The 26,957-nt window shown below is 36.8% G+C and overlaps 1 protein-coding gene across 4 annotated transcripts in view; it reads left to right on the top strand.

Annotated features, from left to right (window-relative positions):
* NIPBL (NIPBL cohesin loading factor) overlaps positions 1-26,957 on the top strand; it is a 173,146-nt gene that overhangs the window by 132,843 nt on the left and 13,346 nt on the right. For all 4 annotated transcript variants that reach the window (XM_075411749.1, XM_075411750.1, XM_075411746.1 and 1 more), the window contains 22 exons: positions 551-782; positions 1,534-1,685; positions 2,492-2,572; positions 3,593-3,693; positions 5,505-5,643; positions 5,852-5,934; positions 6,955-7,087; positions 7,999-8,142; positions 12,887-12,976; positions 13,213-13,427; positions 13,528-13,630; positions 14,531-14,629; positions 14,731-14,877; positions 16,074-16,208; positions 17,651-17,749; positions 18,946-18,999; positions 20,190-20,298; positions 20,882-21,018; positions 22,616-22,756; positions 23,077-23,170; positions 23,280-23,434; positions 23,705-23,795. In XM_075411749.1, coding sequence (XP_075267864.1) covers positions 551-782; positions 1,534-1,685; positions 2,492-2,572; positions 3,593-3,693; positions 5,505-5,643; positions 5,852-5,934; positions 6,955-7,087; positions 7,999-8,142; positions 12,887-12,976; positions 13,213-13,427; positions 13,528-13,630; positions 14,531-14,629; positions 14,731-14,877; positions 16,074-16,208; positions 17,651-17,749; positions 18,946-18,999; positions 20,190-20,298; positions 20,882-21,018; positions 22,616-22,756; positions 23,077-23,170; positions 23,280-23,434; positions 23,705-23,795 — 2,734 coding nt within the window. The remainder of the gene's footprint in view (positions 1-550; positions 783-1,533; positions 1,686-2,491; positions 2,573-3,592; positions 3,694-5,504; positions 5,644-5,851; positions 5,935-6,954; positions 7,088-7,998; positions 8,143-12,886; positions 12,977-13,212; positions 13,428-13,527; positions 13,631-14,530; positions 14,630-14,730; positions 14,878-16,073; positions 16,209-17,650; positions 17,750-18,945; positions 19,000-20,189; positions 20,299-20,881; positions 21,019-22,615; positions 22,757-23,076; positions 23,171-23,279; positions 23,435-23,704; positions 23,796-26,957) is intronic.

The raw sequence follows: 26,957 nt of genomic DNA, 5'->3' as shown, positions 1-26,957 counted from the left end.
TCATGAACCCATGCTGGGTGGGCCTGATCCCCTGGTTGTCCTTCACATGCCCGATGAGTGCACTCAGGATGAATCGCTCCATACTCTTGCCCAGCACCAAGGTCAGGCTGACAAGCATGTAGGTCCCAGGATCCTCCTTCTGGCCCTTCTTGTAGATGGGTGTTACACTGGCGATCCTCCAGTCCTCTGGGACCTCCCCTGTTAGGTAGGACTGCTGATAGATGATGGAGAGTGGCTTGGCCAGCTCCTCTGCCAGCTCCCTCAGCACTCTTGGGTGTATCCCGTCCAGCCCTATGCTTTGTGTTCTAGCAGAAGAATACAGTGAGATTTTGAAAACTTGTAATTTAGGCAGACATCTTAAAAACATGTTGCTAGTAAAACAAATATTAGTTGATTTCTAAAACAAACTATTTTTGTATCAAAAAGGAAATACAACATTTTATACATGCATGTATGTAAGTATATTAAGTTAATGTTATTATCTTTTACTTGGTAAGGATAAAAATTTTACTTCTTATTCACATTATCCTGTTTTTCTTGCCTGTTACAGAACAATGACACTGAAGATGAGGAGAGATTATGGAGAGATCTTATTATGGAAAGAGTGACAAAATCTGCTGATGCTTGTCTTACTGCTATCAATATTATGACATCTCCAAATATGCCTAAAGCTGTATATATTGAGGACGTAATAGAAAGAGTTATTCAATACACAAAATTTCATTTGCAGAACACTCTCTATCCTCAGTATGATCCTGTATATAGAGTGGATCCTCATGGTGGTTAGTATGCTAAGAAACTTTAAAAAATCTTTCCACACTAAAAACTGTCAAAACATAATCTTCTTATGATGATGCAAGTGATATCACTTTCTGGAAGAAGATTTTTATATGCAACTCTTATACTGATAGTTCTTCCATATCACATCCAGCATGCTGAATAAATGCTTTGTGTTAATTTGAGGATGATGAAATGCAAAGTAAAAAAAATTAAACATAAAATGCATCCTCTGAATAACTTAGTCATACAACATCTTGGTTTATTACAGTAATGTACATGTAACCAAAGTATTTAGACTGAAGCATTTAGAAGTTTATCTGAAGTTCAGCTTTCTGTGTATAGCTACAATATGTAGGAAGAAGTCATATATGTAGGACTAAGTTACTACATGTAGCAGTAAGTCATGTAGGAATAAGTCATAATCTCTGTGTCTGTAATGATTTATTTCAGTGAAAACTGTTTAGCATTTAGTATTTCCTTGTCACATGCATACCTTTACCTGTGGGTATCCAACTTCAAGAACATTTTGAAAAATCTTACATCCAAAATTTAGATTAATTATGAAAAACTAATATCATGTGAAATTCTTGCTTTCCAGTTGATACTACTAAATAGTTTTTCTTCTCTAAGCAATTGCTTTAAGAAAGCTGTAATCGTGCAGTTGTTCTGGAGACACTTTTTTAGGAAGATCAATTTTCTAATATTTGATGTGAAACATTGAAAAAATTAATGAAGGTATTTTTTATTTTCTAGGTGGTGTTCTAAGTTCAAAAGCAAAGCGTGCAAAGTGTTCCACCCACAAGCAGAGAGTTATAGTGATGTTGTATAACAAAGTTTGTGACATTGTCAGCAGCTTGTCAGAGTTGCTAGAGATACAGCTTCTTACTGATACAACTATTCTTCAGGTAAGTTTTATCAGAAGAATTTCTGATCAGAGAAACATCAGGGAATGTTTGTTTTTCTTTTCACAGAGAGAATGTAAAGCATGATTGTCTCAGTGACATAAAGTATGAAATCAGTGCAAACTTTTGAAATACTAACATCAGAGTGACTAGTTTCTTGTGTAGTGGTAGTCTGCAGGAGAAGAGCGTTTAATGTTCAAATCTTTAATGGCTTTTGTTGTACACTTAAGAAAAGTTTAAACTGGTTGTACTCAAATACAGAGTCATAGAATCATTTAGGTTGGAAAAGACCTTTAAAATCATGGAGTCCAACCATAAACCTAACCCTGCCAATTCTGCCAGTAAACCATGTCCCTAAGCACCATGTCTACACATCTTTTAAATACCTCCAGGGATGGTGATTCCACCAGTTCCCTGGGCAGCCTGTTCCCATGCTTGGTAACCTTTTCGGTGAAGAAATTTTTCCTAATATCCAGACTAAACCTCCCCTGACACAACTTGAGGCCATTTCCTCTCATCCTATCACTAGTTACCTGGGAGAAGAGACCAGCACCCACCTCACTACAGCCTCCTTTCAGGCAGTTGTAGAGAGCAATAAGGTCTTCTCCAGGCTAAACAACCCCAGTTCCCTCAGCTGCTCTTCATAGGAATTGTTCTCTAATATCCTTTAATAACTTTATTTGCAAATATTATGAAGTACTGTGTCTTGTTGAATACCTTACCTGCTGAATGAACAACTAACTTGTGAAACTGCGTAACTATCAGTTTATTAGTCAAATATACTTACAAGAAGTTCTTTCTATTGATAGGTGTCCTCCATGGGAATAACACCTTTCTTTGTAGAAAATGTCAGTGAACTACAGTTATGTGCTATCAAATTAGTGACTGCAGTAAGTAGTTTTTAATTTGTGGTTTTATGTTCCTGTATTTCTGAGAGTTATTAGGGCATTTACATAGACTGTATTTTCTCTCTGGTAGAGAATTGGAATTTAGAACTAATTTTATTCTTACATATTTTTACAGTTTGGTATCATAATCTGGAAGCAGTATTAAATCTACCTGAGCTGCCCCTATTTCCTGAGTACTCTGTAGGAAGAAATATCCTACTTAAGCAAGGAACTTCTTAATTTTGGTTTCGCCATTTGAAGTGTAAACACAAACTCCTTCCTTTTACCTGTTCTTTCTTGTCTTCAGAAATCTTAACATTGTGGTTTTCCTTATTTCTTATTTAATAGAATTTCCATGTAATAGAATAAATTTCTCTGAAGAGGTGGCTATGTGAAAAATTCATGGGGCAGATAAAATATTATTTCAGGAAAAATGCAGTTCAGCACAGATGTGCTTGTTCAAGTGGGAATTTTCCACCTTTGTAAGGATGATATACTCCAGTATTCTGCCTAAGCAAAAAGAGAGGCAAACTGTACGATCATGACTCTGTAAATGGAAAGAATGTGTCATGTCAGGCAAACATTAAAGCTTAGGATATGAAGTAAAACTGGTTTCTCAAATGTGCTCTACAACCATACCAGTGTTCGTTTAATTTATATTCCCACAGAGTTTTGCTGTGTATTGGAGTCTGAAAGCTTAGTATTACACTGTTTGACTTTCCTATACAGTGTATTCTACCATTGACAGAAATTTTTAAAACTTAAAGTATTTTTAAGAGCTATTACACGTTTATATTATTTGAATATTTAAATAAAAATTTGAAGAAGTTTTTTATGTATTTTATAAAGAACTGCTTGCTTTGAAGAAACCAAGTAATGCATTAAAAACAGAGTATGCATTAATTATAATATAAGTATCATATAAAGTGTATGTTTCTATATATAATTTTTAACAATGTACTTAACAAGCAATATTTTTGTAACAATAAATAATTTTCTAACAATCCTGTAACTGTTAAATAGGTGTTCTCCAGGTATGAAAAACATAGACAATTAATACTAGAGGAAATTTTCACTTCCCTTGCGAGACTACCAACTAGCAAGAGGAGTTTGAGAAACTTCAGGTAATTTCTGACATAGATTAATAACTTGTAGACAGTAGCATTTACAGTTTTGTAGATGTAGGATTTTAGGCTTCAGTACTAACTACTTCTTTAAGAATCTGCAACTGCACAAGCTGTGCTTTATTAGAGGTTGATATTCAAAACAAGGAGAGCAGCATTGCCTGACAAATGTCTTGTAATAATCCTTGTTTCTTATGCCATCATATTTGTGCCTGCTTGCAAAAACAATTGAAATATCTTATTATTTGTCTCACTGAGGATGTAAATGAGTGTAATGTTACTGTGCATTCTGAGTTTTTTTGTTGGAAAATTCTTTGGTTCTATTTGTATGGAATTACATGATTTCTTCACCGCTAAAGCTTAATAGGAAAATTTGGGCTGAATTTCTTTAAAGGCATGCTCAGAGCACTCTTTCCAGGAAGGAAATCAATATAATGTCCCTTTGAATGAGTTTCATTTGGGAGCTACTCTTGTTTATATTAACTGCCTTTTAAGCACTTCAGGTGGTTTTCAGTGTATCTTCAGAATAATAGTATAGGTTCGAGTTCAATCAAAACTGAGGTTGGGATACTTTAAATGATTCTAAAGATTTGTTGTTGGCGTTGATTTTGTTCCTTGCTTGCATACATCTTACTTCCAGGGACAGACAAATTGTCAGTTAAATATTTTGTCCAATCCCAGATGGATGAACAGGAAATACCCAGGAAAAGAAATACACTGAAACTTTGAAGTTAAATTGAGCAACCCTAATGTTAGCATAAGCGCTTGTTCCTAGTATTTCATATTGTTTCAGTTATAGACATCCGAGAGATCTAGCAAGTAGGAAGGTGGTAGGAATAGGAGGATAAATGGTAGATAGGCTCTTTGAAGTAGGACCAGTACCAGCAGGAAGTCACTGTCTCAAGGCCACAGGGACTCCGCTGTCTACATGTAGAGTCCTAACTCTGGGCTGTTAAAGGGCATCTCTAACTGTGGCTACAGTCATGAACCTGTATACAAAATTTGATATGACAAGTTTTTCTCCTCTAAAAGTAATCAAAGATAACTTCATAAAGATGATAATTGCAATCTGTTTTGTGCCCAGTTAGTGTTTTTATAATTTGAGGAGAGTGATGTCAGGGATTATCAACTTTTCATACCATTAAGGGTAGCAATAGGTAGTGTTAATATACGTATGGGTAGTAAACACCAAACTAACTCTCAGAAACGTGGAGTGTACTGGTCTTACTGACTTAAGTACACACTTAAAACACACTTGAAGACACTTGCATGCTGAAATTCATAGTTTGTTATGCTACGGCAGATTATCATAGGTGTAACTCTTGTAGAAGTCTGTCCAGGTCATGGTCACTATTTTCTGTTGTTTAAAAGTCCAGCACATTTCACATACATGAAATAATATATAAGTAATAAATTATTAGGGCAACAGTTTGGTGTATGTTTTTCGTGTTGTTTTGGAAATGGATATGGCATTATATATAATGAGCCTATTAGTAAGTACCTTAGCATGTAGGCATTTGGTTTATTAAATATTCCTGTAGATTTTTTGGCTGCTGAAATTTACAGATACTCTGATAGCCCATCTGTGGGTTGTTTCAGTTCATCTCTTCCGCCTGAGAATAATACTTACTGGTTTTGTCAGACCAAATCTTACACTGCATAAGAGAGAAGCAAATGACTAGATAAATGTTTAGAACACAGATTTCTAGCTGCGGTAGTAATTCTAGAAAGATATCATTTAGGCCAAAAAAAATTTGCTTTGTTTTGTCTTTTTTGTTTAGTTTTAGTGTTAATGCTGTGCTTATTAACAGGTTAAACAGCAGTGACACTGATGGAGAGCCTATGTATATTCAGATGGTTACAGCACTAGTTCTGCAGCTTATTCAGTGTGTGGTGCACTTACCATCAGCAGAAAAAGATTCTAATTCAGAGGAAGAATCAAACAAGAAAGTAAGATATTTTTTTAAACCTGTAATTTTTTTTTTGTGCAGGAATGACTTTGTGTGTTTGTAGGTAGAATATTTTATTATGGTGCTCTAGTAATCAAACATTGTAATATTATGTCTGCTGTAATTATTTGAGGCCTGAGAAATGCTGATCGGGAAATCATATTTCTGTGTATGCTAAAATAGTAGCCAAATGTATGTTGTTATTTTAGGTGGATCAGGACGTGCTTATTACTAACTCATATGAAACAGCCATGAGAACAGCACAAAACTTCCTTTCTATTTTCCTTAAGAAGTAAGTACTGTTACATTCTTCAGCATGTTGCTGAAACCAACTCCAAATAAAGTCTGTCATACCTTAAGACAAACCTAACCACTCTGCAGTGCTAAATACCTGCTCATAAAGTTATTTGTAACAGTGTACTGTATAGACCCCTAAGAGAGCTACCTGTCTGGACAAAAATTTTTATTGAACAGAAATTCTGCAGAGACTTCTTTATGCATTTCAGAATCTGTTTGATAGTTCACGTAAGATGCTTTTATTAGGGGTCTGTTACTCATCTGAAGCCTGGAAGAGAAGGCTGAGTAAATATTTAAGTGGTGAAACTATATTCATTCAGTCATCGGAAGGACAAAGATAGAAAAACCCTAAAAATTACATTAATTTAACTAAAGTTAGGAATGTCAGTAACTCAATAGGCGGCAAAAAATGTCATATACCTGAATAACCGAAGGATTTCTGAGAAGTCCTTAGGTTTTTATCATGTTGATTTCTACTCTTAAGCTATTTAAAGGCCATTTAATAGCCATCTAGCAACCTCTCTGCATACTTACGGTATCAGTAAAGTTAGGGATGCCACATATATGTTATAATTTAATTTTTTTACATTCTGATTTTAACCTTCGTGGAGCATAATACTGAGATGTCTTATCACTGTCAGATAAATCAAACCAAGCTTAAGGAATATATACACAACACCTCCTAAAAACCCCACTCCAGCTTGAGCTTTACAATTTTACCTACTTCATCCATCCATGTTAATGCAGACTCAAAGCAATAAATTAAAAAAAATCTTAGGGACAAAATTCTACCATTATGGATTAGCTGCTTTATTTGCAGTGCAACTTGGAGTGATAACTATTTAAACTATTCCTCTGTAAACGAATAAAATGAATTTTCTGCTAATATTTCAGATTTTTTTTTAATTGCATGATACTGTTTTTCTGATTAAACATAGGATTACTTCTGTTTATATTAGAAGAAAATCTTAAAAGGCTCTTAAATTCACTTACGAAATGCATTTCTTTTGAACAGGTGTGGCAGTAAACAAGGGGAAGAAGATTACAGGCCACTGTTTGAGAACTTCATTCAAGATCTTCTTTCCACAGTCAATAAACCAGAATGGCCAGCAGCAGAGTTGCTACTTAGCTTATTAGGAAGACTATTGGTAAGGGATTCTTGTTTTTAACTATTACATTAATTTATTTCTTATTACAATGAAGACTTGTTTATTTCAGCTGAAACTACTACAGGAATACTTTCTGATTGTTGACACACATGCAGCATTTAAGGATTTTCTTATGTGCATCACTACTGCGTAATATATAAATAATAAAATTTGGGTTAGAGGATCGTTGATACAGAACTTGTTAAAGATCATATGTACACAGTTTCTCATGCAAGTCCACTTTTACTATTCCATGACATTTTCAACATGAAAAAATGCCATTGTATAGCATGTAATAAGCGTAGATATTCATTTGGAGTAAAGTCAGATTAGCAATTGTAATTATTCGTGTTAAATATCTTCTCTGGACTATTCCTTCAGCACAGAACCTGAAAACAAGTGGTTTGGTTTTTTACCAATAATAGCATTTACTTGTGATACTTTACAGAATGTGTATATTTTTGTTTATGTGGTTTTTGAGAATTGTTCTTCAGTATTACAATGTAATTAACACAGTAATTTGAACTGTTTCTTGGAAGAATATTTTATGGTCCTATTCCTAGTAAAATGTAGCTTTATACTTGCGTGAATGGTGAGGAAGTTGCATTATGTCGCTGAAGGTGTATTCTACTGCAAAGGATATCTGCTGTAATAGTTATCCAGTTTATTTTATGAAAATAAGTATTTTTAAAAACTCTAACAGGCATATTTGTAGACAAAGAGACCCAATAAAGGAAGAAGCATGAATGTAGAGTGAGTAATGTATCAATGATGTAATAGTAAATTACATAATTTTATGCAGCATGGAAGTTAGGTGGAATTTTTAATATAGGTCAACAAGCTCTTGTGAGAAGAATCTCAAGCTGCATAAATAAGTATTTGTTTTTAACAGTTTATTCTGTTTTTCCTAGGTTCACCAGTTCAGTAACAAATCTACAGAAATGGCATTAAGAGTTGCATCACTTGATTATCTTGGAACTGTAGCTGCAAGACTGAGGAAAGATGCAGTCACGAGCAAAATGGATCGAGGATCTATAGCCAGAATCCTCAAACAGGTGTGTGAGAGTTCCTGTGCCAGCTGGATTGAGCTGTAGCCATTCAAATACTTGAAAATTTTAAAGCTGTTTGAAAAACTGGTGTTGTGGAGAGTCAGTCTTCATTGTTCAGATTTCAGAATCAAATATACTCATGTTAAAAGAATCACATTCGTTATCTCATGTCTTCCTTGGACCATCTCTGTATTGGCCATATGAAGTGGTTAATCACAGTGGTGAAGCCAGTTTTCTTGTGACAATACAGAGGCAATAATGGAGCAATAATTGGATTAGATTTTAAGAGGCTTTAAAAATACATATGTATGTGCATTTGCTGTTGCAAGGTGGTAACTGAGCTTCTGGCACTCTATATATACAGACTTTATAGAGTTAAACTGTTAGTCCGCTAAGGTTAGTTTTTATGTGATGTAGCTGGTATTGGTTTGGTCATCTTTTTTTGGTGGTGTTTTTTTTTGAAGTGGACTTGCATATAACTTTTCATTAGTGCATATATTTGCATTTCTGCTAATGCTGCTCCAAATCCACAAGGGTGGCAGCAGTTATCAAAGCAATGTATGTGTTTGGGCTCTATACAGTACGTAATATGATGAGAAAATCTCAGATCTTATGTGTGCTTTGAAAAACATGGACTTGAACATTTCTTATGGACGCTATACATTTCTTTCTGAACTACTAACTGTTCTCATCATGATCTAAAGTTGAGTAGTCATATCAAGTTCATTTCCCTTTCAGTTACCTGAAAAGACTACAGATCTATTGTACTTTATGATTGTTACAGATTTATGTTGAAGGAGAAACTTCTGTACTTCACAGGTGTTGAGATAAAGAATCAAAATTCATCTACTATTTTATGAGGCTGATGCTTCCAATGACCTTTGTTGATATTCTGCAACATGCAGTGTCAAATCTTTGTGTCCGTGGCTTAATGTCATTTATACTTGTATGTGCTAAGGGGTTATAATTCTCCTCTGTTGGCAGTGATACCGACAATTCCACATTAGACTTCTTAGGGAAATACTTTAGAAGAATCCTTTTCTCTTTCTTTATCTCCAGAGATTATAGTAGTATTGAAAGATATTCTAAAAAGATAAAAACCTGAGCGACAACCTGAATTTTTCTATTTGTTTTGGGGTTTTTACAGGACCAGGCAGTAACTATGCATTGGCATCTGCAGAAAATAAAATTGCTGTGGGCAACTGAGTACTAAAAGCATTTTTTCAGTTACTCAGGAAACTTAGCATTGGTGGTGGTAGACATTACCATCCATGCATTATGGAGGGTGTGTAGTATACAATACCATCAGTCAGGACAGACAGTGTGTTGTTTCTAAATTATTTGTAACATCAGAACAAATAAGTACTTGGAAATGTGTACGTGACAGCTAAGCTTCACTTTGCTGTTCAGATGACAAGAAAATAGGAAGATCCATTAGTAGGCATACTCAGCTGTTGTCATCAGAAACTTACATTATTATTTCCATTCAGAAATGAACTTATGCCTCTACAGATTTTTCTTTCCTGTGGAATACTTAGACTCTGTTGGATATTTCCTTCTAGGCTCTGATATCATTACCACGATAGTCCCCAGTGATTGATAAATGCTTATAACTCTCTACTGTGGTTTGGACTCAGGACCCGTAGAATTAGATTTAGGAGAAAATCTATTCTGCTTTGACATTTTTAAACAGTAGATTTTTTTCATAGAAATCTGTCATAGATTGTCAAGTTAATTTGAACACTTATGCATAGTTTTCATCAATCTCTTGATACACTGATGTTCTGGACTTGTAACTGTACCTTCCTCCACTTGCTGATATTTGCAAGCTATATTATGTGATGTATTTGTGACAAGATTCTCAATCTGTGCTGTTCATAAAGAAATTAAGATGGTTATAAGTTACAATTTTTATTTATGAAGAAGAAAAATGTTTTGTAGCTGAAGAATTTTAAGCCAGAAATTATTCTTCTACTTTTATTATCAGTATTGAGTATGATGTCTTGTGGGCTGCACAGTTTCTCTTTGTTCATTCTAGGCTTTTTACGTGTTTGAAAATAGTTAGGCAGTTAAGGTTCATCAAGCAACCCTTTTATTCAGCCAGTTATCCACAGAATTTAACTTTTGTTGAAGGCCGGAATTTGCACATATGTTAGGGTGCCTAATGTATATATAAACCTATATCGGTATTATGTGCATTGTAGACATGTCTTGAACTCTTGAACTCATGCATTTGGAAAAAAAAAAAAAAAGTCATCTTATCTGCGGTAACATCAGCAACTGCACAGACCTGTGTATTTCAGTGCAATACTAAGGAAAAAAGGGTGGTTTATGGGTTAGGTTGTATGCTGTGTTGTAGATGTTGAGAAAGTTACTTTCTGACTCATGCACGAGTTCATCAGTACTGATTCATTCTCTATAACCTGTATAGGGAGAGAAGTACATTGTCTTGTGGTCATACACAAGATCGTTGTTCAATTTGCATAGGCTAGAAATATTTAAGAGATCAAGATATACATAGAATCATAAAATGGTTAGAGTTGGAAGGGAACTTTTAAAGGCGTCTAGTCCAACCCCTGTGCAATGAGCAGGGACATCTTCAAATCGATCAGGTTGCTCAGAGCCTCGTCAAACCTCAGCTTAAATGTGTCCAGGGATGGGGTATCAACCACTTCTCTGGGCAGCCTGTTCCACTGTTTCACCACCCTCATTGTGAAAAAATTTCTTCCCTGTATCTCGTTTGAATCTACCCTCCTTTAGTTTAAAACCATTACCCTGTGTCCTGTCACAACAGGCTCTATTAAAAAGCCTGTCCCCAGCTTTTCTAGAAGTCCCCTTCAAGTACAGGTCTCACAATCAGGTCTCCCTGGAGCCTTCTCTTCTCCAGGCTGAACAGCTCCAACTCTCTCAGCCTTTCCTCACACCAGAGGTGCTCCAGCCCCCTGATCATTTTTGTCACCCTCCTCTGGACCCACTCCAGCAGGTCCATGTCTGTCCTGTGCTGAGGGCTCCAGAGCTGGACGCAGGACTCCAGGTGAGGTCTCACCAGAGCGGAGCAGAGGAGCAGCATCCCCTCCCTCGACCTGCTGGCCACGCTGCTTGTGATGCAGCCCAGGATGCAGTTGGCCTTCTGGGCTGCAAGTGCACATTCGTGGCTTGTATTCAGCTTTTTGTCCACCAATACCTCCAAATCTTTCTCAGCAGGGCTGCTCTCAATCTCTTTGTCTCCCAGCCTTTACTGATAGCAGGGGTTGCCCCAGCCCAGGTGCAGGACCCTGCATTTGGCCTTGTTGAACCTCATAAGGTTTGCATAGGCCCACTTCTCGAGCTTGTCCAGGTCCCTCTGGATGGCATCCTGTCCTTTTGGCATGTCAGCCATGCCACTCAGCTTGGTGTCATTGGCAAACTTGCTGAGGGTGCACTCAATCTCACTGTGTGTGTCGTTGAAGAAGACGGCAAACAGTACTGGTCCCAGTATGGACCCCTGCATGACACCACTTGTTACCCATCTCCATCGGGACATTGAGCTATTGACCGCTACCCTCTGGATGTGGCTGTCCAACCAATTCCTCATCCACCGAACACTCCATGTGTCAAATCTGTATCTTGCCAATTTAGAGAGAAGGATGTTGTGAGGGACAGTGTCAAAGGTCTTACAGAAGTCCAGATAGATGACATCTGTTGCTTTTCCCTTGTTCACTGATGCAGTCACTCCATCATAGAGACCACAAGGTTGGTCAGGCTGGACTTTCCCTTGGTGAAGCCATGCTGGCTGTCTGAAATCACTTCCCTCTCCTCCATGTGTCTTATAAACATATAGGAAATATAAATATTTCCCATTAAATACGCTCTTGGAAAAATTACATTCTGTTTTTATCATTCATATAGTTTAGATACAACAAATCTGGTACATAGTCAACGAGCACTAATTTTCAGATGAATATTTCATACGTAATGCTTTTGGTGCATCTTAGAATTGCTTCACAGGAAAATTAATATTACCCTTTCCTGTAGATAGGCTTTATGCAGTAGGTGACATTTTTTGTAAAATGTGTGTTTGTTCTCAGGCTTTTTGACTGATAGAAACTTAACTGAATCTCAGAGATGATTTTTCAGTGCTGGAGCTCAGAGGTGTTTGGGAACAACCTCTGAAACTTCTTCACTAGTATGAGCACGCTTGCTGCACTTTCTCTGTATGGGTGCTTTAGCACTGAAAATATTTATACCAAATATTTTTACAAAAGGATGAGTTATTTTTATTCCTTTGATGTTTCCCGTACCTTTTTACTGTTACCTGTTCTGTATTTATTTTTGTTTTACTTTTTTAGCTTTTATCCCTTGTTCACCTGAGATGTCACTGTTCTGGTATTTAATATTGGTGAGACAGCTAATGATGACTTTTATAGGCCAAACCTTGTGTCAGTCTGCTGTGTGTGATTGCAACCCTGCTTTTTTCCTCCATGACAGAAGGTGTTCTCACAAGGTCATAGAACAAAAATTAATCAAATCAGTCAGTCTGTTTTAAAACCAGTCGTCTTCTGCTCTTAATCTTTTCTAAACTTTAGAACCACAGTGTAACTTCTTTCAGTCTCTATGCAGTTTGTGCATAATTATTTAAAAAGTTGTTAATGTTCTGCAATTATCAGAACAACTGACTTCAGTGTATTTTATAAGTGGACATGCAGATTTTCAGATGTTAATTAGCACTGTGCAATATTCTGTTTTATAACTATCTTTCTACTTCTGACAGGTTTCAGGAGGAGAGGATGAAATTCAACAGCTGCAAAAGGCTTTGCTAGATTATCTGGATGAGAACACAGAAACTGATGCATCATTAGTGGTAAATTTCAGCTTTCTGGTGTAAAAATAATTTCAGTGTTGTGTACTGAATAAAAATATTTTTGGTTATGCATATTAGTGCTTCAGTTAAATTGTCACCCTAACATATACTGTTCATTGTGTTTTCCAAAATATTGTTGATGCATTAGATTAACTTAATCTCATTATAGATCTGTTAATTTTCTGTTTCTGCATCTGTTGTTTTTGTTTTCTGTGCATCCTGCTGCATTTCCCCAGTTTTCTCGGAAGTTTTATATAGCTCAGTGGTTCCGTGATACAACTATGGAGACAGAGAAAGCAATTAAATCTCAGAAGGATGAGGATTCATCTGAAGGAACTCATCATGCAAAAGATGTTGAGACCACAGGACAAATTATGCATAGAGCAGAAAGTCGCAAGAAGTTTCTTCGCAGCATCATTAAAACTGCTCCATCTCAGTTCAGTACATTAAGGTACATTTCAGTGTCACTCATTTCTTTACTGGCCATGCATTTTATTTTCTAAATAATTATTTATAAACATGTCCTAATTAACACATGGAATTTGTTGCAGGATGAATTCCGATACTGTGGACTACGAAGATGCATGTTTGATTGTTCGCTACTTGGCCTCTATGAGGCCGTTTGCCCAGAGCTTCGATATTTATTTGACACAGGTAAACTGTGCCAGAAGTCTTAGTACAGTGAAACACACTTGGTTTCTGATTTCACATACTTTTGCGATAGTGTGTCATACCTGTTCATTGTTGATAACACCATGTGCTTTCATATTCTGTATTGATGATATAAGTGATTATGTTTCTATTTTCTTGCATGCGTTTTGTATGTCATATTATACATACATTATTTTATTTGTCTGTATATGTGTATGACAAATTCATTATAATTATATGTACACAGTAAGAGGATTATTACAAAATGTTCAAATAATTTTCACACTTTCTGTAAGATGCATGCTCCTTTGGTAATATAAACAGGAAACTGAACTTAATTTGATTTGAAAATACAAGCCAGCTTGGTCAGTTGCTTGCAGTGCTTGTTACTATCACTTTGGAAGCTACTGTTTGACCAGTGTTGTTTGCTTTTTCTGGGAGAAGAGCACTAACATGTTGGCATGGTGACATGTTTGAACTCCAGTACTAGTTTAGGTTGCGTTACTTATATTGATCTGCGTACAGAGCCATTCTTAAAATTATAGTGCCCAAATCCGGCTCTCCTGTTAAAAGAACTATGGTGAAAGTCACAACTGAATGACAAAGGTACAGTTTAAAACAAAGGGATTTAAAGTGAACATGCAGACCACGTGTAAATCCTGTGTGGATCCGTTGTAGAGATGTAGCAAATCCTAGTAAATATCCATACTCAGTGATCAGTGACATGGAACATGACTTGCCTGCACTTTTTTACTGTGTGAGAGGATATATTCAATTTTCACTAAACAGATACTCTTATTTTGGTTAAATTGTTTGCATGTCATTCTGCTGCATTTTTGCCTGTTAAACATTGTTTACTACTTTCCCAAAGCAATTGCATCTTTGTTTTTGTTCTCTTACTAGATTCTGCGTGTACTCGGTGAAAATGCAATTGCTGTTCGAACAAAAGCCATGAAGTGTTTGTCTGAGGTTGTGGCCGTAGACCCCAGTATTCTAGCCAGGGTAAAGAAGGATATACCCATCATACAAATACATTCTTTTGTCATGCTTAAAATAAATCTTCATTTCTTATTTTGAATCTGTGTTTCATTTGTTCTTTTCAGCTCGATATGCAACGAGGTGTTCATGGACGGTTAATGGATAACTCCACTAGTGTACGAGAAGCCGCTGTGGAGCTGCTTGGCCGATTTGTGCTCTGTCGTCCTCAGCTTGCTGAGCAGTATTATGACATGTTGATTGAAAGAATATTGGTACAGTGACTTGTGATATTTATGATAAAAGAAGTAGCATTGGAAAATTTGTTTCTAACTGAGCTTATATGTTTAATAATATGGATATATACTCCCAAGAGTAAATTATATCTTCTTGTTTTAATGGGGTGCATGATGCTTTTAAGCCCGATCTTGTAAAATGCATCACTTGTTTCTAATGAGACTTTGTTACACCAAAAAGTAAACATATATAGAAAGTTGTACTGCATCAGAACCAGGATTATATTCCTTTTGATTCCATTGTTAATGCACAGATTAGGTGAAATCAGGAATATTGCCAGGGGTCTTAAATCTGAGATGTGGGTCACTGAGGGCAGTTCAGTAGTGTGGGTGATGAAGAAAGAGCTACAACACAGTAATCTAAAGATGCCATTTGTAATCCAGAAGAAAAAAAAAGAGAAAACTAGTGTGCTTTTCTATGCTATTTCAGTGTCTTAAGAGGCTTCTTATTCGAGTTTTTGTACAAAAAGTGTTTTTTGTCAGGGTGGACAGGTAAAATATAGTGTTAGTTTAGCTGTAAGATAACACTAGCTCCATCCATGTCAGGTTTTTAGTCAAATACTACTCATTTGCTATAGTTACATGATAAAACATGTTTCTGAAGGGTTTTGAAGATAAGTAGCTTCACGTGCATATGAGCATGCATAAAGCAGTTCATACTGACATTCAGATTCAACAGGTTTTGAATAGGGTAATGTGAAGTGAAGCTCCTCGTCCGTCTCCTTAGACCAAGTGTTGGAAAATCTAAAAGAATGCTGCTTGTATCTTATCCATAAGCTTTATCCAAAGGCTTGAAATGTTACAGTCCAGATCTAGCAGGAATCGCCTGTTCCAACAGAGTAACTAAAACATCATCCCATCTAGCTTGTGAGCTGTTGAATTAAGAAGTGGAATTACACATTTGCAGCATCATGAGCTCTTAGATGGGAGGGTAGAAATGGCGGAAGCATTTCAGCATTCTGGGGACTCAGCCAGAACCTTTAGAATTGTTGCAAATAAAGTGATACAAGTTATGCTGACCTTTTGTATAAATGCACTCCAGAATATTTTAGCTGCCTTTTCTAAATAAATTTTGCAAGTCAGATTGGTTGGTCTTCCAATATTAATTCATATAATACATAAATTAATTCATTTTTTTATTTGTTTTCAAGAGTATAATGAATTTCTCTTCACAGGATACTGGCATCAGTGTCAGAAAAAGAGTCATAAAGATACTTAGGGATATCTGCATTGAACAACCGACATTTCCCAAAATTACAGAGATGTGTGTGAAAATGATTCGGAGAGTCAATGATGAAGAAGGCATTAAGGTAAAATGAAACATACGCTTCAGGATCTTAATTATCGTTATTTTAGTGTTTCTGTAATTTGACCAAAAAAAATAAATTGCATTGTTCCTTTGTAATATTTATGACTTTTATTCACTTTTAATTTTTGAGAGCAAATACCTTAGCTTTCTAAAATGCTCTCTGATTTGTTTTTCTTTCTTTTATATCCTGTTTTCTGGAAGTTCTTGCTGACAATCAAAAGATTTTAAAAAGTTATTTTCTAGAGTTTCTTTTTCTTCTTGCAAATGTTACCTCTGGTACTTCTCTTTTCTAACAAGTAAAATTGGCATAGAATACTTCTTTCTGCAAACAGAATAACCTTTAAGTCATAATCAAATACTTGACATTAATATGTGCCAGATTTTTAAGTTCTGCATATGAAAACTATAAAGTATTCGTCTGTGTTAATTTTGCACTAATTCTGAAAGTTCAGTGAATCAGTTATTCCCCCAAAAATGTTACGTATGTGATCATACTCTACTCTTTGTGCAATGTATATGCAGAAGGGCAAAACTAAGATTATGTGTTAAATCATAAACCTGACAATGATGGCTCTGTTTGATTTGGCAAAATCGTTTTGAGATTGTTGGATAATTAACACACCAGTAATAATTTTGTATCACATTTTCAGTAGGATATGAAATCTGCAGCTTTAACGCTGCAGCATATATTTTTACCATTTCACTTACGTTAATGCCACGTGGCTTTCAGAGAAAACTGTTAATCAAAAAATAGACGAACAGCTGCATCCGAGGTGCTGCTGGGAAAGGAGGATGACGTTGTTTGCTCTCCCCCTTCCCCTCACCTTTCTAACAACATCAGAAAAAATGAGGCATTATTTTCAATGTATTTTTTATGTTTCCATGACTGAGGAGAGCTTCTTACAACCATATGCCTTATGAGTAATTGGGGAATCATTTTATTCATTTTCATTCTATTCTATTTATTCCTCCATCCAAAAACATTGGAAGAAAACATGCTGTGTATGTTTGGGTAGAGAGACTTGGCTTCTCTCTCTTTCCCAGCTTGTCACAGCTGTTTTGAAAACTCCAAAATAACCTACCATTGCTGCTAGTTCTGCTGTAGAAATCATAATCTTGTGTTCAGCTCTCAGCTTCTCATGGTACCTTGTGTGGTACTGAGGAATGCAGATTAATGCAGGAAGGTGGTAACTCCCATCTCCTGTAGCATCAGTTCCCAGTGATCATTTTACTGAAGCTTGCTTAGAGGTCAGTATAACTCCTGTAATATTAGATCTGGGTCTGTCTTGGATAACATTTCCTACAACAGTCTCAGTTAGGTTGAATAATTCCTTATGGAGTGGCACATATCATCAGCAAATCTATTGTATGGATGTATTAGAAATAATACCTGTGTACCAACATAAATTTATTTATTTCTCCTCCTGTATTTTTTTCCTTCAGAAATTAGTAAATGAGACATTCCAGAAGCTCTGGTTTACTCCAACTCCACACCATGACAAGGAAGCAATGACAAGGAAAATACTAAACATCACTGATGTGGTATGTTAAATGGTTTTTAGTTAAGCTGTGTGCAAAATTTGATTATGTTTTTAGTATCTTGAAAATATTGTCTGTAATTTTTTAGTATACAGTAATTTAATTGTCAGACAGTTTTCTTTTTGTATCTCCTGGCATTGAATATATGCCAAAATTACTCATTTAGTGGAACAGGCTATAGAAAACTTCAAATGCTCACAAATCTGCTGGCAGTGATAACTGAGACCACAGTATATTCACATTGTATAAACTACTTGTTCAGTTAAAACACAACAAATTTCTATTATATTTAACATTATGCAGGAATTGCTAGCAGCAGCATATAGTTAAGCCTAACTAAGGAGTTGTCTCTTAAAAGAAAATTTTCCTCCAAAAATTGATAACATTTATTTTGAAAGGTTAATAAGCCATTTTAACAAATGCAGGGTCATGTTCTCACTCAGGGCAAACTAGTGTCTGCATAATTCTATCTACTTTTTAGGAGCAGCAAACTAAATAGCTTGGCTCCAAAATAACAAAATCTGTTTCAAATAAAATACTTTAATTTGTAGTGAAAATGTATTGTGAAAAACCACTGTGCTGAGAAGGTGTTTTAATATCAGTTATACCAAGATGTAAATATCAAATAAAAGTACTCTCTTCATTACTTATAATTGTGGGCTTTAAGCTTCATCCTGCTTTTCAATATTTTTACAAAATGATAGTGTAGTGTGCATTTTTCCAGACTGAGAAGTCAGTCTATTTGACTTCAGCTTAACTCTCAGTTGTGCCAGTTCTACTCTGGAGCACCTGTGAGCTGTTCCTGACATATGATACCAGTGAAGATACATATATATATAAATATGTATATACGCACGCATGTTCATTTCTAATATGTCAGGCTTATATTTGTGCTTTAGTCTGTGCAAAATGTTCTATAAAACCAAAATCTGGTTTTTACATTAGAACCAGCAATCTCCAGTACAATGTTTAGGCTTTGTGTTGTATGGATACAAATTCTGGAGTCACTTAAATGGTGAGAACTGTTTTTCGATGCAGAAGACAGTTTCTGATCTCCATAGATACAAAATTGTTGTATTGAATGCATATGAAAAGATATCTATGCATGTTTACTGGTCTTTTAAGATGACATCCGTGTGAAGTGATTTTTCCTCAGATGCCTTTTTTATTAACCAGTTTATTCTCAAAATTACTTCTAGGTTGCAGCTTGTAGAGATACAGGGTATGATTGGTTTGAACAGCTTCTTCAAAATGTAAGCAATGAATTTTGAATATATGGTACAATCATTGTTATAATTTTAACCTTTCTTTTGGTACTAAAACACATAGAAGGGGGACTACAAGAGCAATGCTTTACAGTAGATAAATTCAGTTCATGCCCTTTAAACATCTGGCCGTTTTCTTTATCTTCATTGGTGCAATTTTCTTGTCTCTGAAATTAGTTTCTGTCATTCCATATGATATGTTTTAAAAATACTTCACTTCTCAGTTTTGTTTGTTTGGTTTTGATTTCATAGTCTCCTCAGTAATGAGTGACATAACATGAAGTCCACAGCTAAGATATTTAATTCTGAAATGAGGCATCTAGTGTAATATAGACCTTTTTTTTTAATGGTAGTTAAGTGTATTTTCACATCCAATGTATTTATTACACTGTTTATAGAAGCATTGTATCTTCAGAGTATAGGTTACTCCTACATTATATTTAACTCTGATTGTTCTAAGAATTGACCTTGCTTTGTTCACATCTCTTAACCTGTGTTATCATTCTCGTCTGTGTCTTATATGCACTGGTTATTTGTCAAGCAAAAAAACTCTTTTTATTTTACTTTAGCCTGGAGTGCCATGAAAATAGCTAGGCAGGTAAACCAGAGCCTTTTAATGCCTGCACTGAGGAAAAAGCTATAGTCTGGTCTCAATCCTTCTTCGATATTGAAGGATCTTCGTGGACACAATTTCAGTACCTGAAGTCATGTGGAAGAAGGCTAATTGATTAAAATGTTCATAAAACTATGTTTCATCTCTGTTTGATATTTTTGCTTAGTGTCAAAAACAACGTTCCTTTTGAATTTGCTCTTTTTTTTCCTAAGTGTTTTAAAAACCTTATAACTCCTGCTAGTTACTGCTGGCAAGTATGACTACGTTATTGTTTTCTGCATTATTTCATTAAGCACAAAGTTAGCTTTCATCCCAGTGCAAAAATCAGTAGAACTTTTCTGGGTTTTTATTGCCGTTAGTTTTTCTTTACTTCTCTTGCATTTTGGTTTGATTTTTTACTTCCCTTAATTTTTTCTTCACTATGTGACTTATGGAGAAGTTAAATAAATTATTTTGTAGTGTAAAGTCCTTGTGTATCTGTACTGACGGTTATAAAACCAGCATGTATCCCATGTAAATGAATGCACCCTTAATAATAAATCATTTTCTGTTTCGTCTGCTACAGCTGTTGAAGTCAGAAGAGGATGCCTCATATAAACCTGTGAAGAAAGCATGTACTCAGCTTGTTGACAATTTGGTTGAGCACATTCTTAAATATGAGGAATCTTTATCAGGTAATATTATTAAAAACCCAGTAGCTAAATACTTTTGAATTTTATATGATACTGGAACAGTGGTTGTTCAGATTACTGTCGTGAAAAGTTACTGTTACAGAATTCCTGTTACAAAACTGATGGTAATGAATTACTGCTTTTAAGTTCATTATGAACTTTAGAGCACTGTATAATAATAATAAAGCTTCCCTAATTTTCACTAGCTGACCACATAACAGAACTACTTTTGAAATAATTTGTTCAAACTTTTCGACCACTAAAACCAAAAGAAGTGTGGCAAATTTTAGTTAGTATGTTGTACAGTTGTAAGAGGAATCATTGACTGGGCCAGTGTTCTGTGTACAGTAAGTACTTTATAAACTAGTGATGTCTTTGAAGCATCTTTGCTTCTTTTTTTACATGTTTTGTGATCACATACAAATCTTAACACATTATGTTGCCATCTTTAATAAGAATATTTTGTGTTGATCTAAAAAGAGGTGTAGTGAAAGAGATATTCAAATGATGTGCAAGTCTTGTGTTTTTCATTACTCAGACGTTACTTGCACTTCATATCTTGTTTGTATTTTCTAATCTTTTGCAGATTCTGACAACAAAGGTGTTAATTCTGGTCGCTTGGTTGCTTGCATAACCACTTTGTTCTTATTCAGCAAAATCAGGCCCCAGCTAATGGTCAAACATGCCATGACCATGCAGCCATACCTGACCACTAAATGTAGTGTAAGTAGAGAATAACAGTCTTTATTTTTCCCCAGATAATTAAGCATGGAAATGAATGACTGTCTTGTCTACTTGATGAAATTGAAGATAGGAGAAGAAAAATTTAAAATGTGGTTTTATTTCATGAGTATCATAGCTTCTGAAGATACTAGGTCCTTTTAACGATCTCTGTAGCTTCTAAGCTGCTGTTCCTTACCCTCTACCTGCACGTTTTTCAGCCAAATGAAACTGAAACCTGTGCTGCCTCTTTCCCTTGAGGACTAAGACGCATTTTTAAACCTGTTATGAAATAATTTCTTTAAAATTGTTTTGTTTCATAGTCACAGACTTAAAAGCAGTTAATATTTAACATATGAATCTTAAGACTAAAGGTACTGTTCCGTAAGATAGAGTGATCTAATATATAAGAAATATACTGGAAGAAAAGTGTCCTGCTCCATCTTCTTCCATACTTCACCTCTCACTTCCCTAGCTGTACTGTTTTGTATCAGTTTAGCTCACAAAAATGGTAGAGAGCTATAATGCTGAACCCACCCACCCCCATCCCCCTCAGTCTGGTAAAATGGCCCCCCTCCTCTGAAACATTGCCGTGCTTTCTGACATTTTGATCAGCACAGTTGGCTCAGTGAACATTATGATGAACGCCTGATCTGACAGAAGGAGCAGGGCAGGATCATGCAGCCGTGGCTCAAGGAGGAGTATGGGTGGGTGGCAGCAATCCATTACATTAGGTCAGCTGACCAGGGTACACTTGGAAGTAATTATTATCAGCTTAGACTGTAGGTATAGCCAAGCATTTTCCGAGTTCAGCCCTGGATAGATCTCTAGGCACATTTACAACAGACTTTTAGAGCTGCATTTGATCAAAAAGTGTAGGAAAGGATTATCTGATTGTTTACTTGCTGCAACCCATTTAGTGGGTTACATCGATTTTGTGCTTAGACGGGTTGAGAGAATTGTAGAATTACCACTGACAGCTTGAATATGTTAAATAGCTTGATGGTAGCCTTTGGGAATTATCCTGTCCTGTTTAGTGAGCTTGATTTGTTAAAAATAGTCAATTTCTAGCAGAATGTTTCTTTAATAGATAAATATTTTCCATAGATTCCTCACTTGCAATACATATACAGTCATGATAATGCAAAACAGTAATAATTTTAATTTCTACATTTGTGCTCATTATTACCCATTTTGTTTTAAGGCACATTGAGTCATAGCACAACTTCGTTTTGTTGCTGACACCTGTTTCTAGGTGCCGTGTGTTCTCTAGCATGCACGTGTCAGGAAGAGTTCCTAGATTATTGTAGGACTCAGAAAAAATTATCAGGACCCAAAGCTTGCAGGTCTGTCAAAGCTTTGATGAGAGGTGAAGTTCTGGTCGTACAGACTATTTTTTCCAGAAGTTCTGTAGAAAACAGAACTAGCTTTCATAATAATAAGTAATTTAACAGCAGATCTTAACTATATAAATATTCTTTTAGATCTTTACCAAATATCTTACATAAGTTGGGATTTTTGACTATCAGTGCATATTAATATTTAGCTTATGGATAACACGGCCAGAAACGTTAAACACTGTTGTTTAACGTTGTTTCAGACCCAGAATGATTTCATGGTGATCTGCAATGTTGCAAAAATCTTAGAGCTTGTAGTGCCGCTAATGGAGCACCCAAGTGAGACCTTTCTTGCCACTATCGAGGAAGACCTCATGAAACTCATCATCAAGTATGGCATGACGGTGAGCTTTTAATTGTTGCTATTCAGTTGATTCCATTTCACATTATAAAATACATGGTTGTGATTTAAAGAAAGTCTGTCTTCACTGTGAAGATAACTTTTGAGCCATGAAAAATCAGTGTACTTGGTTTACTGGAGTTTGTATGTGTTGTCGCTGTATTTCAATGAGTTTGAGCAGGTTTTCAGAGCAGTCTAGGAAATGGATGTTACATCCACTAGCTCATTAGTTTTGTTTCAGCATAGCTTTTTCCTACATAACTTCACAAAAATCTCAGTTTTAACTTCTAAATATATAATTCATTTGTTCTTTCTTGCTCCTAGGTTGTTCAGCATTGTGTGAGCTGTCTTGGGGCTGTTGTGAACAAGGTCACCCAGAACTATAAATTTGTATGGGCCTGTTTTAATAGATACTATGGTAAGTAAAAGCACAAAGGTACTTGTCACTTTTCAGTTTTGTCTACAAGTCTTCTCTCAGGAATACACCACCGTTAAACAATGTGATTAAAACTTTTATCTTACTGTAGGTGCACTTTCAAAATTAAAAAGTCAACACCAAGAAGACCCCAACAGTACAATAGTTACTGCCAATAAACCAGCACTCCTTAGATCACTTTTCACTGTTGGAGCACTATGTCGGCATTTTGATTTTGATCAGGAAGATTTTAAGGGCAACAGTAAGGTAAAATAACGTGTATTTACTCTCCATGTCTTAGCTATATTGATTGCTCCACTTCAATTTAAAAGCATGTTATTCCTAGTCCCTCAAAGCTATGTGTTTTCTCATAATGCATACAGTATAGCTTTTTGGTTTTTAAATACGTGGTTTTGCAAAGGCCATGCAGTAATATTGTGTTTCTCCTTTTCTTTTTAATATTTATGCATTTTATAAGAGATTAAAAACATCTGTTTCGTCTTCAAATAACTATTATTTTTGTTTTAATTTGCTCAGGTTAACATTAAGGATAAAGTACTTGAACTGCTAATGTATTTTACAAAGCATTCAGATGAAGAAGTACAGACAAAAGCCATTATTGGCCTTGGTAAGCAATATTAATATTTTTTATTACTCTGCGTATCAGTAGGAATTCATGTATTTGTGTAGTGACAAAGGAGTTTATTTTAAATCACAATTTACTGTGTGTTTTATTAGACAACTGGCTATAGAGAAGTTGTAAAAGGGTGGCTAGTTGCATACTTCTGCAGCATAGTGGATGCTTTTGACAGAGAATGTCCTTTGATGTGTGACCAGGTCTTAAAGTGCAGCGAAATTCCAAAGTAATGGAGATAGATGTTATTTTTTCTCCACATGCAAGTATGTTGTAACTCCAAATCTTGTTTTTCTGTCCACAAAGGTATCATTAAAGAACAAGCAGAAAAAGTGCTGGAAAATCTTTGAACAGTTTCACTGTAAGAGCCGGTATTCTGCAGTAGTCAAGGGAACTCTGGCTATTTATATGAACTGAGGGGTGCTCTGTGAGATTTTGTGAGGCATTGAGATGATGTCATAGACTAAATATTACCATTTGTTTAAGAATTTTGTCTGTATTTCACTTGTAAATAGATTCTTTATCTGAAGACGTTACTGTGGTATTTCAGTGACTTGCAGTAGTACATGAACTGCCATTGAGTGGCTTGTATCATCTTCATTCTCTGCTGAAGGACAAAAACTGTACGTGTGAGAGAATATTGTTAGGGCACATAGGCCTTAGTTTATGGAAGAGTTCAGTTTATGTTTATGACTCAGTCCAAAGAAAGTTATCTCCCAGGCATGTGAGCTTGCATTGTATAGTTTAACTGTGCACAAAAATTTGCCTCTCTGTGTTGGTGTTCAAGTAGCTTTTTAGATATCCTGCTTCAGTTCAGGCTAGGGAGGGCTCCAAGGAAGAGGACCAAGACTGAATCTGGATTTCGTGTTTTATGAGAAACCATTTCAGACAGCTGAGCGGGATTAGTGGCTTTAGTTGCCTCTGTTGCAGCAGCAGTGCTGCAGTTTTCTGGACTAGTTGGAGTTTATCTAAGCATTACATCAAGGTGCGCAACACTTAATGTAGTCCAGTCCAATTTAATTGTCCTCTACAGAATATTGCACATGGGATAGTGGCTGTCTTCCTAACCATAGACATGATTGCTTTGGATATGGATGTGGAGAATGTTGTATTCGCCAGAAGTGTTTCTGAATTATAGACTGAACTCTCTGATCAGGTTGGAGAAAGGGGGAAAATGGGGGTAGCTGTCGGTAGGCATTTTTCAGATTTTTTTTCTCTGCTGGTAAGCATATCAGTCTTTTATTTTAATTAAACCTTGGACAACTGGTTTCAGTGGTCTGTTGATCTCATCTAAGTACTAGTTCCATTTTGAGGGTAGCTGTTGGATGTGTGGAGATGTGGTAGACAATGCAGAGTTCCACCTTACAAGCTGGTAATTGAGCAAAGTTGTCAAAGCCATTCAACGTTTGTGTACAGGAATAAGGTACAAAGGACTAGCAAGCTAATTCAACATTTATACACAGCAAAGGCATTATGTCAAGAGTGCGTACTTTCCTATTGGCAATTATTAGTGTGTCATTTCAACAGTTTTAGCTTTGCTTTGAGATGTGTCACTGCTGTTCATGCATTAAGCTTAACCATAAGTTAAAACACAGAATCACGGAATGGTAGGGGTTGGAAGGGACCTCTGTGGGTCATCTAGTCCAAGCCTCCTGCCGAAACAGGGTTACCTACAGCAGGCTGTAGAGGACCTTGTGGGTCTTGAATATCTCCAGAGAAGGAGACTCCACAGCCTCCCTGGGCAACCTGTTCCAGTGCTCCATCACCCTCAGAGGGAAGAAATTCTTCCTCGTGTTCAGACGGAACTTCCTGTGCTTCAGTTTGTGCCCATTGCCCCTTGTCCTGTCACTGGGCACCACTGAAAAGAGCTTGGTCCCATCCTCCTGACACCTACCCTTCAGATATTTGTAAGTATTTATTAGGTCCCCTCTCAGCCTTCTCTTCTTCAGGCTGAACAAGCCCAGCTCCCTCAGCCTCCCCTCGTAGGAGAGATGTTCCAGTCCCCTCACCATCCTTGTAGCCCTCCGCTGGACTCTCTCCAGTAGCTCCTCATCTTTCTTGAACTGGGGAGCCCAGAACTGGACAGAGTACTCCAGATGAGGCCTCACCAGGGCAGAGTAGAGGGGAAGGAGAACCTCCCTCGACCTGCTGGCCACACTCCTCCTAATGCACCCCAGGATGCCATTGGCCTTCTTGGCAGCCAGGGCACACTGCTGGCTCATGGTTGACCTGTCATCCACCAGGACACCCAGGTCCCTCTCCGCAGAGCTGCTTTCCAGCAGGTCCACACCAAGCCTGTACTGATGCGTGGGGTTGATCCTCCCCAGGTGCAGGACCCTGCATTTGCCTTTGTTGAACCTCGTCAGGTTCCTCTCTGCCCAACTTCCCACCCTGTCCAGGTCTTGCTGAATGGCAGCACAGCCTTCCGGTGTGTCTACCACACCTCCCAGTTTGGTGTCGTCAGCAAACTTGCTGAGGGTACATTCTAACTCTTCATCCAGGTCGTTGATGAAGAAGTTGAACAAGGCTGGGCCCAGTACTGACCCCTGAGGGACACCACTTGTTACCAGCCTCCAACTACACTCAGCGCCGCTGACAACAACCCTCTGAGTTCTGCCATTCAGCCAGTTCTCAATCCACTTCACCGACCACTCATCCAGCCCATACTTCCTGAGCTTCCCTAGGAGGATATTATGGGAGACTGTGTCGAAAGCCTTGCTGAAGTCTAGGTAGACAGCATCCACAGCTCTGCCTTCATCTACCGAGCCAGTCATGTCATCGTAGAAAGCTATCAGATTGGTCAGGCATGATTTCCCCTTGGTGAATCCATGCCGACTACTCCTGATAACCTTCTTTTCCTCCACTTGCTTGTTGATGACCTCCAGGATAAGCTGCTCCATCACCTTTCCCGGGATGGAGGTGAGGCTGACCGGCCTGTAGTTCCCTGGGTCCTCCTTCTTGCCCTTTTTGAAGACTGGAGTGACATTTGCCTTTCTCCAGTCCTCGGGCACCTCTCCTGTCCTCCAGGACCTCTCAAAGATGATGGAGAGTGGCTCAGCAATGACATCCGCCAGCTTCCTCAGCACTCGTGGGTGCATTCCATCCAATAATTAATGATTATGGTTATGCTTCTCTTCCAGACATGTACCTGCAAGA

Source organism: Opisthocomus hoazin, chromosome Z (genome assembly GCF_030867145.1).
Source record: "Opisthocomus hoazin isolate bOpiHoa1 chromosome Z, bOpiHoa1.hap1, whole genome shotgun sequence".
Classification (NCBI taxonomy): Eukaryota; Metazoa; Chordata; class Aves; order Opisthocomiformes; family Opisthocomidae; genus Opisthocomus; species Opisthocomus hoazin.
The sequence above is the reverse complement of the archived record's forward strand: the minus strand, read 5'-3'. Positions and strand labels throughout refer to the sequence as shown.